We start from the raw sequence: 12,284 nt of genomic DNA, 5'->3' as shown, positions 1-12,284 counted from the left end.
TCTGTCAGACATTGTTGCACCTTCAGCAGTTGTTTCCACTGCGGTGCTTCTTTTGCCCTCTTGTGGTGACAGAGTGAACTACACCTCCATCCTCAGACTCAGAAGTCATCTCTGAATCAACAGCTGGAGTCATATAGCAGCTTGATGAATTAATCTGTTGACCAAATGAAGCATTTAGACATTCCCATCATCCTTAGAGCTTTTAGCTCAAAGCATCGCTGTGACTAAGTAGAGCGTCACAGAGCTGCTAACATGGCTGTAGACTCTTTAGTGTGACACTTCAATGAGTTGGTTACTGTTCTACCTGTAAAATGCAAACAATTGTGAAAGAACCACAGGTGGCATCTTCAAATGTCCTGTTTTGTCCACCCAGAGCTTCAGCACTCAAAGATATTCCATTTACAAATGTACATTTCTGTTAGAGTCGGTTAGAGTGGCTCTGAGTGGACACAGAGAGAACAATATACAGTGTGTTGTTTGGTTTGTGAACAGGGAGGTGCAACCAGAGACCCACCTGATCAAGGCCAGGATGAAGGCCTGTCTGGTGCCAACAACAGCCAGGCTTCTCCCCCAATACCTGTTCCTGCTATTGTCAAGGTCAGCATCATTTAATGAATTTACTTTCATCGTCCCTTTGCTTTTTGAGTTGGTGACTCTCATTGACTTTACACTTTTCATTTTAAATGCCTAATTAAGACCATCAGCTCATGCTCATTCTATCTCACCCTCCTTCCTCCGAACAGTCCAAGACTTCAGACAAGAACCGACAGAAGAAGCCCAAAGATGTGAAGCCGAAGGTGAAGAAGCTCAAGTACCACCAGTATATTCCTCCGGACCAGAAGGCCGAGAAGTCCCCTCCGCCCATGGACTCGGCCTACGCCCGACTCCTCCAGCAACAGCAGCTCTTCCTGCAGCTGCAGATCCTCAGCCAGCAGAAACACGCTCACACACACCCACAGTCGCAGCAGCACTCACACACACACACTCCACAGACACAGGCCCAGGCCCAGGCTCAGCAGCGGCAGCCCTCTTTCAGCTACCAGCCTCACCCAGCAACCCAAACCCAGAAGTGAGTCACATTAAATCATCTTTTACTCAAGGTCTCCTTACGAGCATTTCCTGGAGCTTTCAACCACATGATTTTACAGTCTTCATCATGGGACAGAGTTTGTTGTGTGAAACTACTGTTACTAAGGTCAAACATGAATTTCCACACATAAAATGCACACTTTGATCCCTTTTACCATTTTTGTTATAAAGATTGGAACAAATGGCCTCATTAATAGTTAATAAAATGAACTATTGCACTAAATTATTTTTGATATTTTAGTGTAATAGAAAGTTCTACCCATTACCCTTTATTAATGCCTTACTAATATGTATATCTGTATACTTATTGGCTTTGAAAGTAAGAAAGCTTCCATTATTAGTAAGTCATTAATAAAGGGTCATGAGTTTTTCACTTTCTTATGAGAGCCGTAACTTAGTCACTTGAAGTGCAAGACTAGCTGGTCTATAAAGCATTAGTAGAAGACGTATTATTAATACCATTCCTTATAATATAAGATCCATCTTTGATTGTCTGATTAGAAAGTGGTCCCAAGTTTTTACTGTTCCTTCCTTTACTCTACGATGTGACTAACCCACTTCAATTCTGCCACTAAAGAGGAGCCGGTGAGCAGCTGTCAGCCTGTAGCCCCAACGGTCCATCCAGCCAAGCCAACAGTAACTCCTCCTCCCCAGTCAAGAACACATACGCCAACCAAAGCAACATCTCACCGGTCCAACCTGGGCCCCTGCCGGCTAATCTGGATGACCTAAAAGTAGGTGACACAGAGTCAAATTAACATAAGAAAAATTGGCACGAGAAACACTAGAAGAGATGTTAACATGCCTGTGTTTGCTGTGTCAGGTATCAGAGCTCAGGCAGCACCTGCGTATTCGTGGCATGCCCGTCTCTGGCACCAAGACGGCCCTCATCGAGCGCCTCCGACCCTTCAAGGACTCAAACGCCGGCTCCTCGCCCTCTGGCTCCTCTGACATCACCACAGTGACCTTCCCTGTCACACCCACAGGATCCCTGTCCTCCTACCAGTCTCCGTCATCCTCCAGCGCCCTGTCCCAGGGAGGCTACTACCCTTACCCCAGCACCTCCTCCACCCCTCCTATCTCTCCTGCCTCCTCCGAGCTGTCCCTCAGCGGCTCCCTCCCCGACAGCTTCAGCGACGTGCCCATGTCCTCGCCGACGCAGTTCGCCCTGCAGCCATCTCCGGCCCAGCTCGGCATGGAGGACGGCCTGTGCGGGGGAGGCCCGAGGGCGGGGGAGGGGGGAGGTGTGGATGGCGAGGAAGCTGAAAAAGATAAGATGCTGGTGGAAAAGCAGAAGGTAATTGAGGAGCTGACGTGGAAGTTGCACCAGGAGCAGAGACAGGTGAGTAAATAGCTGTGTATCAGTCTACAGTAGAGGTTCAAGTCAACATTAAATCTGAAATAATATGAAGGACATATGTAAAAGAATCAGCGGGGGCAACAACAGATGTTTTTTTCAAAGCTTTATTTTCAATTAAATAATGTGTTACGCTATACAGCGTATTTACAGGGACATTTCACAACACATGTATTTCAGTATTGACCAACACGTTTACATTTTTCCCCTCGCTTGCTAGGTTGAGGAGCTGAGGATGCAGCTCCACAAGAGGAAACGCTGCTATGGAGCAACACAGGACACCGTCCCCCCTCCGTCTCACCCCTCCATGCACCACCAGCAGACTCCAGCCATGATGGGCCAGCACTTCTTTGGGGTGACTATCAAGCAGGAGCCCATGTCCTTGTCCTCCAGCTGCCCTCTGTCCTCTCCCAAACAGCTGAAGAGCTCTGCTGGCAGCTGCATGGAGGATATGGGACGCTGCAACAACCCCCTCTCCAATATAGGGGGCCCCGGAGGGCCACAATGTATGGACACTTCCTCTGGCAGCCCCTCCACAATGTCTGCTTTCCTCAGTCCACAGTGCTCGCCACAAGACTCCCCCATCGGAAAGCCTTCCAGTAGCTCCCAGCCTTCATCTCCCAACAACCCCTACTTGCTGTCACCTCCGCTGGGAAGAGACGGCTGCGGTCACCCCCACCCCCAGGCCAATAACAGAGCACGCAACATACAGGTATGATGTGTTCATGGACAGAAATTTGATTCTTATATGTTCTGTGGAGAAGTCAGTCAAGTTATCTAGAATAATACCAGGTGAAATAATACCAAGGTTAGAAATACAAATGTTGGTAATCTGACTGATTGTTACTTGGTTATTATTTTTTGATTTGCGTAAAGGAGTTTCTACAGCCATGCTGGCTCTGTGCGGCTGTATTTAGGTACAGCAGGTAGTGCTGACTCTCAATCTAAACCCATTTTATATACATGTGTATATATCACAAACATCTGCATAGTCGTGACTTAGCCTAACCGTATTAACGACACACACAGTCATGACTTTAGGTGCTAGGAAGGCACCTCTCTGTCTTCTGTTTCATAAGTATAATTAGGCCAAAACAAATGATGGTTACAATAAAATAATATTATCTCCACTGATTCTTCTGGAATATACGTAACGGGACAAATTCATCCATTTGTCCTGGGAAAAAGATGCCCAATACCACTTGTATTGTTTGGCATGTTATGTTGCCATCTTAGTTTAGTTCACTAATAACCTTCCCATCAGCCTCAGCTGTACTTATAGCTAATTAGCAAAGGTTAGCTAGCATGCTTGACTTTTTCAAGCATTTGGTCATAAATAAAGTATTGGGGAAATTAAGATTTTGACCAGGTGATGGCGCTAGAGGGGATGTATTTATCATTCATCCTGTGGAAAATAAGAATGTCAGTACCAAATATACCTGTATCTCTGATGTGGCGTTCATGTATATGATGATTTTACTTGTTTTCTAACATGTTACTTTTGTCTAACTACAGATGCAGCAGAAGAACGGTGGCCAGGCGGTGAACTGCTCTTATCCCTCTGACCAAAGAGGTCTTCAGGGAGTCTTTACCAACTCCACTGATTGTGGCCACAGTGGCTCAGCCAAGCCTGACAACCACAATATGCAACCAAAGGTAAACATTATGTCACTGTTAAGAACATTTGCAATGTTGTCATGTCCGTGTCATGTACTTCATCTGAATCACCTCACATTCACGTAAACGTTTTTTTTTTTTCTCTTTTCTATCCGTTTGTGATCTGTCTCTATGATTGTCTTTTTTTTAGGTGCATTGTCACTCTTGTCCTTCAGTTTTCATCACATATTCCTTCACATGTTGGTGACTTTTCCGTTACAAGAACACAACATCAACCATTTTCTTAAGATACAATGTTTAATGTGATGAGATTATTCCATCCCGGATTCATAGTTCTTTTTTCATTTTTAAAGTCTGCAATACACTCACATTTGGTAAGCTTCCCTATTCTAATTGGTGGGCTAATGTCACTTTTCACTATGTCTCATATAGATGTCAGTAGTGCCCTCTCCTCGGCATGTTGGCCAAAAGTGCCAGGTCTCTCCCCCTGCCTTCAGTAGCTCAGATTCAGATGCATCAGACTTAAGACAGCCCCCACGCTATGAGGATGCAGTCAAGCAGGTAAACTGAAATTCATGCTAAAATTCACTAGATATTGGCTGGCCAGAGATTTTATTTGACCTATCGGCGTCGCTCTAATTCCACTCTCCCTCCTGTCTTTTCTTTTTTGTCTCTCCAGTCCATCACCTGTATTGCACCTCTTTTATTCATCCATTCGCTTTGTTCACTGCACTAACTTTCCACCCTTTACCAAGTTTGAAGCAGATTGCTGTTTTAGTCGTACAAACGTTTTATGAAGGCAGATGTAACTCACTATGTATCTTGGTCACAATAATAAAAAAAAAAGAAAAGAAACTTGAGGAATCAAAAATTGTTTCTTAATGTTAAAGGTTTATTATTGGATCGTTAAGGCTACTAGATGGTAAATGGACTTGCATTTAGTATACAGCCCTTTTCTAGTTTCAGCGACTACTCAAAGTGTTTTACACTACAAGTCAACATTCACCCAATTATACAGAGGCTGCCATGCAAGGTGCCACCTGCTCATCAGGAGCTATTAACACACACACACACTGATCGCACAGCCATCAGGAGCAATGTGGGGTTCATATCTTGCCCAAGGACATTTCGTCGTGACCACAGCCGTTATGATTGGTGGACGACCGCTCTGACTCCTGAGCCACAGTGGCCCCACTAGCTTGATAGCTAACCTAGGAATGCTAACATTGAGGGTCACCAAAATGACAGAAAGTGGTACAGTGGTATCGAGGTATAGTAGTTTTGGAAAACGGTTTTGGTTTCATTTGTACGGTGTTTCAGATTATCGGTCTAGAAGAAGTCTTCACCGTAATACAATGGATGGAAATGGAATATTGTTTTTAGAGAAAGTGTCTCTCTTTTGGCCTTAGTTGTATCTCAACCAATAAACTGGTCTGTCTCCAAGAAAAGTTTGTATTACCAAAACTCCATTCTGTAAGTCTTTGTAGACTGCTTGAAAACTTGCATATTTTTCATGTAAAATCCTTTAAAATAATTGGATTACATTTTGAATTGTTAAAACATTGTTCAACTGATAAAAATAATCACTTTCTTATTACTGTTACAGCAACTGACCAGAAGTCAGCAGATGGACGAACTTTTGGATGTGCTCATAGAGAGTGGAGGTAAGGTTAAATTCCACAACAAATGGTAGCGTATCTAGGACTGTACATGCATAAGCAGGCTGGTTTTAAATCTACATGTAAAGAGCATTGGTTTGACATCACAGTGTTGCCCCACACATTGGTATGGGATCCCGGTGCCTGCTGTGACCCTCCCTCCTCTCCTCTTTCTCTTCAAGAGATGCCAGCTAACGCCAGAGAAGAGAGGGAGAGGGCCTCTGTAACCAAAGTTGTGCCTCACATTACTGTGTCCCCAGGGTGTCCCGGCCTCCTCATCCCTAGGTTCCACAGACACTACGAACACCTGTCCCCCACCCAGCTCCCTTACAACCACCCAGCCAATCACATCACCGAGAGCCACCTGGAGAATCTGCTGGGAAGTCCTATTGGCCGGGGAGGAGAGGTGGCTCTTCATAAAATGGCTGCCGAGGACGGGGGTCAGGAAGATGAAGGAAACAGAGACGGCGAGGTGTACGACAGCCCCCACAACCACCACCGCCAGCCTCACCATCCCCAACAGGACAAACTTCTGACCAACAGAGATCTGATGGACACCCCTCTGTCGCCCAACATCACCAAGGTGTCCGCCGTCTCCGAGGTGCAGGGGATGGTCAGCATGACTTTCAGCGAGACGCCGTGGGAGACGATGGAGTGGCTGGACCTGACGCCGCCCAGCTTGGCCACGGCCTTCAGTATTGCTCCTCCCAGTGGGCCCAGCATCTTCAACACAGAGTTCCTGGATGTCACAGACATTAACTTGAACTCTGCCATGGACCTTCACCTGGAGCACTGGTGAAACCAACGCCGCGACATGCTAGCCATCAATCACAAGACACCAGCTTACAAGTAGCTGTACGGAGCGCTGATATCAGCTATAGCCATGCCAAAGAACTATTGACTTCTACCTTAACAGCTTCAGTCCAAGTGCCACACTGTGCCTCTTGTTGTAATACAGTGGGATGTGACATTAAGTAGTCCATTAGCCTACATTCAAAGATTGACGGCTTAGTTGAACTACAGAATTATATATTGACTTATTCCCTCCACTTCAGAGAAAGGAGATAGGTTCTGGTGTTGCCATCGTACCCAGAATCCAAAGACTAGGTCCTTTTTGGACAAGGATGCGCACAACTGCCACATAAGTATGAGAGTGAAGGGTGAAATGAAGGCTTTCCTAGGTAATGGATTACATGATTACAGTGCTTTATACCAACACGTCATGCAATATCAGTGTTACGCTTCCTAGACTTGAAGACACATTTGTATATTTTCTGAGTCTATGTTTGTATTACTGGAAAAAAAAGAAAGGAATTACAAGTTGAATAGGATTGCTTGGTACGGCCATTTTGTAAATATCTTAACTATCTGTACTGACAGAGACAAGTCTGCATATTTTGTCAGTGGTGTGGGAGAAGACACAAACCACAAATTATGTAATCAGTTCATCAACTGATGTAAATATGTCAACATTATCTCACTGTGCACCTCTAGCTGAAAACACATTTGTCACAGTTTGAGCTTACAATATGTGTGTAGAAACGGTTGGCATTCCTTTTGAAGGACCTTTTTTTAAACAAGATTCTTTTCACTATTTGGCGTGTTGAACCACAGAATGACATTAAGAAAAGAAATGAATGTCTTTGGTCTTATCGGTTTAGATCGGCAGACACAATGTGCCTTATTTGCAGCAGCTTTTTTTTTTTTAAACAATTTTTATTCCAGTTTCCCCTTTACAATGTATAAGCCCACTGTATGTGCTATTAACTAAAAGCTGTTGAGAGATATTAATATAGACAAATCCAACATCAGTTTTTCAGACAAATGTTAAAAAAATTAAATGAAAAATGTGTTCTTAATAAGTAGCTTTTTGTCCTCACAAATCCCACTCTTTCTATTCCCAGGCCACAGTTATTTATTTTGTGTTTTTATATTTATACTTTATCCTGTATTTATACTGACATTCCTTTCTCATAAATTGGGGCTCTTTGATTTAATGGGAAAACTCCAGTGCTGCCATTATGACCATGAACATTTCTTAGTATATCAATTATCTTACAAATGTGATACAAAGTGAAGGAACCACTTCCAAAAGCCATGCTTTCTTAAATCACCTTTCTTTAAAGAATCCTACTAAGTGGACATGCCTATGTCTATTATTAGCACTTGTGAATAGGAAAATGTAATATATTCAGATCCTTACTGTGAACACTGCATATTAACACAGCATAACCGTGTAGCAGAGACAGCTTATACACACAGTAGTTTCACTAATGAGGATTTCACTCACAAGATCTCAAAGGTTTGTACTTTTGGTCTGTAAATGTCCTTTCCTGTGACATGTAAAAACTTTAAGGAAGGCGTTGAGAAGATGAAGATTTTCAAATGTCAAACTTATACATTTCCAACACATTTCTGTTGCCTGTAGACGTGGGTCTCACTGCGTGTTCTGTTTGACCAAATCTGTTTTTTTTCCTGTTACTTATGAAGTGTTGCACTTGTTAAAGGGTTTCTATGGTTACATGTAGGCAATGAATGCCCATCTTGAATATATGACAAAGCTGATATTTTTCACTTCATGTCTTCCGTTATAAGAATATCTACCGGGCTTTTTTACCTGGTGGGGTTCATTTCATCATTTTCCCTAATCAGGAAACAAAATCACATCGGACAGAAGCTTCCATGTTGCTTGGCCACCGACTTGCTTTACTATTATAAAATGAAAAACAGTATTTGCCTGCATCCCTGTATACTACAGAAAGAAGAGCAATAAACCTATCACAGCAAAATCATTTCTGCATTTCCTCTTTTATTCATGTCTAATTCACAAGAAGCACACAATACAGGTTTTCAATATTTTCCATGGGAAGTTTGTTTGTAACCCTCGATAAAGATACAATATAATATTCATTTCCCTTAATATCATATAATCTAATATGAACATCCTAGTAAATTGCAATTTACACAACATGTACCCTGGAGATTCATATTCACCAGTGGTAAGTTAGCTTCCTGGAGATGTATCCCATAATAAACAACAGATCTGGACTCTGTTTGCAGTAACGGCTCCGCCTGTCGTGTGAAATGGACCTGTGGGTTATCTCACCATTTCACATTACAGATAGAACAGCAGAGAATAGAGCCGACAGAATCCTCCATTTCATCTACAGAGAGAAACACATCTGGTCTACACTGCACCTCCACCAGGTTGGCTGTAATGGTTTACCGCCTGAATAAGCCTCAAGTATTCAACAAGTCTGTTTTTGTTTTTTAACGAATGACCCCAGACTCCCTAACACATCTCCATGATGGTGGCCATCTTCCAACATGGCTGACATCTGTAGCGGCCTATGGCGTAGAATTCTCTTTTAAAATGTCACGGGAAACTCATCAGTTTAGAATCATACTAGCACGAGTCAGCCTCTGAAAACAGGCACTTTGTCATGTCTGAGAAAATAGCCTGATGTCATCAGGATTATTCATTTTGAAGCTTGATCCACATGAATGACCAAAAATCAGGACACATCAGCCTTTGCTGCATCAATTTTGACCCTTTTTTAAAATCCGTCTCTCGCTAGACTCCTAACTTTATGAAAGTACTACGCTAAAATTGCTCTTTAAGTAAGACAATTCCTTTAATGTAGTGAAGCTAAATGTAATAAGGTGGGTAAAGAGCCAAACATAGTAATGTTGATCAAAACATGTATTGTTTCACATGAAACTTGACGAGTAACAATAATAGTAATACATCCATCTGACCATCATCAAGTCACGGTCTACCTCTTGCCTGGCTGATGTTGCATAGAATTACTTTACATTTTTAGCATTTGCTAGGTTAAAAGAAAAGTCTGGCAATATTCAATCATACATTTATGGGATTTGTCGACAAAGAAGATAACATAAATATTGCCATCCTTATCCGTTAAAGTAATTCATTACATTACAAGTCTCTACAGTGTCCCAGTTTTGAAGGGCCACCATCCATACAAACAGTTTGGTTACGTAGCCAACTCTAACTTCCACTCTCCTGGTAGACGTGGCTCTCTGCGTGGATCTGAACCTGGATCTCCATAGTCTCTAGATGCGGCCTCCCCTCCATCTGTCCTGGCACGGTAAACTGTAGTAGATCAGCCCCGGTGGAGAAAAACTGGTGAGGGAACGCATTCTGGGCTACGGAGATGCATCCTTAGTGAAATACGTTTGGCGTGGGAAACATTCTATTATCAGTGCAAGCCAGAGAGACATGCTGAGTCCAGGGTGACCTGAAGGGTCAAAGCGACAGGAGAGGAGAGATCTTCCTCCTCTCCTGTCAGTTGTGTGGTGCGTACAGAAGTGGACATTTTGTCATTTAGCAGCATCTAAAGGTGTCATTGTTCTCGACAGGACACACGTGCCAGGACTTTTAAAAATGTAGTCACTACTGTCTGCCTCTATGGCAGCATGGTGGATCTGTGATCAGTGTGGATGAGTAGTTTAACTGTACAGTGCTAAGGCAGGCTGCTGAGGAGCATTAGGACTCACTGTCAAACTGAAACATACAGACACACTTTCATTCTGCACCCAGACCTCCTTACTGTCTGATTTGAACGAGCCTCAACTGTCAAGCAGAACGTGCCAGGAACAGCAGATTAGAATGCACCATATACATACACATTAACATCAGTGGACAGGATGTCCTCAAGCAACTCTACATCAGGACATGACGCAATGAACTAGCCCCAGTTTGAGCATCTTATTATGTTTGAGTGACAGAGCTAAACAACCGTTAATGTGAAAGAGAAACCACCTCTGAAAAACCAGATATCATGATTTATTTATTTTGATTATATATAAAATAATATATAGTTGATCCAGATGGACAGAAGAGGGTTAAAAAAAATGTTCAGCATTCCTGCTTTATTGGATGACAGCTTGGAGAGAGAGCAAGAGAGACAGAGAACAGAGTTTAAGCAATTCTGCAAAAAACATCAGAACTGTGAGAAGTTGTGTTGAATGATCTTCTGGGTTTAGGGATTTCTCTTTGACGCTGAGCTCTGTGACTGAAACGTGATGATAACACATGAAAGGTACAAACTGTGGCCATCAGATGTGATCATGTGTCAGGACACACTCACAGATTGCATATTGAAGAATCAGACAGAAGTAAAGCCACGCTACCGAATCCATGAGCTCTCCAGAGAGAAACACTATTGCATACTTATTCATTTACCATGAGAGAAGGTGCCCACACCAAACTGTGTGTGTGTGTGTTTGGACTGCAGGTCGATCAGCATACATCTGTACAGGTCAACAGTTCAGAAGTAAACACACATATGCATACATACAGTCCACGGTGTACAATCCAATTGGTGGCTAATTTCATGAGTGTCCCTGTTCTACATTCTATTTGGTAGACTGTGTATATAGTGTATGTTTGACATTGACTTGTTGGGAGGTGGAGGTTTGCTTACATTTATCATCTTATTGCACCGGGCAATGTGGAATTAGTTCCTTTGTTCTTTGGAACATGTGAATGAACAGGTGATCCTACATAACTCTTTGATGTCAAGCATTGCATCACAAAGCCAAGTGTCCCACCCACTGCATGGTGGGTAAGCCTCCTCCCCCCCCCCCCCCCAGCCTGACTCCATCAGTCCACGTACATAGGAGAGATGGGAGAGGTGGGGAACTGATCCAGGATGCGACATACGTAACTGGCGACGTCCACGAAATGCTCTTCATACATCAGAATGAAGGGACGTTTCTAGAGGAAGGACACAGTGAGCTTCAGGCTGATGTGAGACACAGAGGAGCTTTTTGGTTTCATAAAAAGATCTGAGGGCTAATTATGTGTTGAACTAGTTGCCTGGGATACATAACGCTACATATATTTGACATAAACACAAATTATAGAGGCAGCAAAAAGATAGAAATGGGAGAATATTTTGCTTATTTTTAAAGCTGCATTGATTTAAAAAAAATAAAATAAAAAACAACGGGAAAGCAAAAACAATGAGCTAACCTCTCTAATATTAGTCAGTCACATTATTGAATTTGTCATTTGATCCATTGTTTGCATAAAACTATTTAGTTAGTGCTGCTTTAAAGGTTCAAAAGTCTGGTTCAGGAATTGAGGAATTGATTTCTTGGCCAAATGTAATTTAGCTGAAAAATACAGAATGTTTCATTAAAGTGAACTATACCCAAATGATAGTATGTCCCCTGTCTATCCCATGGTTACAGTGTGTCAATAGTCTCCTTTAACTCATAACTTGCATGGTATAAAATGCAGGAAACTGTCTAACATCTCCACAGTACACTCACTATCAAATCTATCCACAGTTCAGAACCAGCACCACTACCACTAATTACACATGCTCTTGATCTGAAGTACTGATTTGTGAGACGGGTGTAAAAACTAAAGAACAGTCCAAGAACTTACCAGAAGCTCCTTGTACTTTGGCCGTTTTGATTCGTCCTTCGTAAGGCTGGACAGAGGGAGAAGAATCTCCATCAGCATAGGGATACAAGTGTTCAGTGGCAGACTCTGCTCCATTATGGACCCTTAAAACTGCTTTACATTG

The 12,284-nt window shown here is 42.7% G+C and overlaps 2 protein-coding genes across 11 annotated transcripts in view; one reads left to right on the top strand and one right to left on the bottom strand.

The window, feature by feature from the left end:
* The window catches only part of myocd (myocardin), a 121,907-nt gene extending 113,394 nt beyond the window's left edge, over window positions 1-8,513 (top strand). For 4 of the 7 annotated variants that reach the window (XM_076093017.1, XM_076093013.1, XM_076093014.1 and 1 more), the window contains 9 exons: window positions 493-597; window positions 744-1,069; window positions 1,667-1,823; window positions 1,913-2,431; window positions 2,667-3,158; window positions 3,962-4,102; window positions 4,496-4,624; window positions 5,670-5,727; window positions 5,904-8,513. In XM_076093017.1, coding sequence (XP_075949132.1) covers window positions 493-597; window positions 744-1,069; window positions 1,667-1,823; window positions 1,913-2,431; window positions 2,667-3,158; window positions 3,962-4,102; window positions 4,496-4,624; window positions 5,670-5,727; window positions 5,904-6,520 — 2,544 coding nt within the window. In that variant the 3' untranslated portion in view covers window positions 6,521-8,513. The remainder of the gene's footprint in view (window positions 1-492; window positions 598-743; window positions 1,070-1,666; window positions 1,824-1,912; window positions 2,432-2,666; window positions 3,159-3,961; window positions 4,103-4,495; window positions 4,625-5,669; window positions 5,728-5,903) is intronic. The other 3 variants (XM_076093015.1, XM_076093018.1, XM_076093016.1) reach the window with 3 other exon arrangements.
* map2k4b (mitogen-activated protein kinase kinase 4b) overlaps window positions 8,511-12,284 on the bottom strand; it is a 17,635-nt gene continuing 13,861 nt past the window's right edge. For all 4 annotated transcript variants that reach the window (XM_076093019.1, XM_076093020.1, XM_076093021.1 and 1 more), the window contains 2 exons: window positions 12,143-12,188; window positions 8,511-11,464 (listed from right to left, as the gene is read on the bottom strand). In XM_076093019.1, the coding sequence (XP_075949134.1) occupies window positions 11,351-11,464; window positions 12,143-12,188 (160 nt within the window). In that variant the 3' untranslated portion in view covers window positions 8,511-11,350. The remainder of the gene's footprint in view (window positions 11,465-12,142; window positions 12,189-12,284) is intronic.

The sequence above is a fragment of the Anarhichas minor genome, unplaced genomic scaffold, assembly GCF_050575085.1.
Source record: "Anarhichas minor isolate MPS153535 unplaced genomic scaffold, ASM5057508v1 ptg000017l, whole genome shotgun sequence".
NCBI classification, from domain to species: Eukaryota; Metazoa; Chordata; class Actinopteri; order Perciformes; family Anarhichadidae; genus Anarhichas; species Anarhichas minor.
Note: the sequence above shows the minus strand (reverse complement) of the source record. Positions and strands in the feature narration are given on the sequence as shown.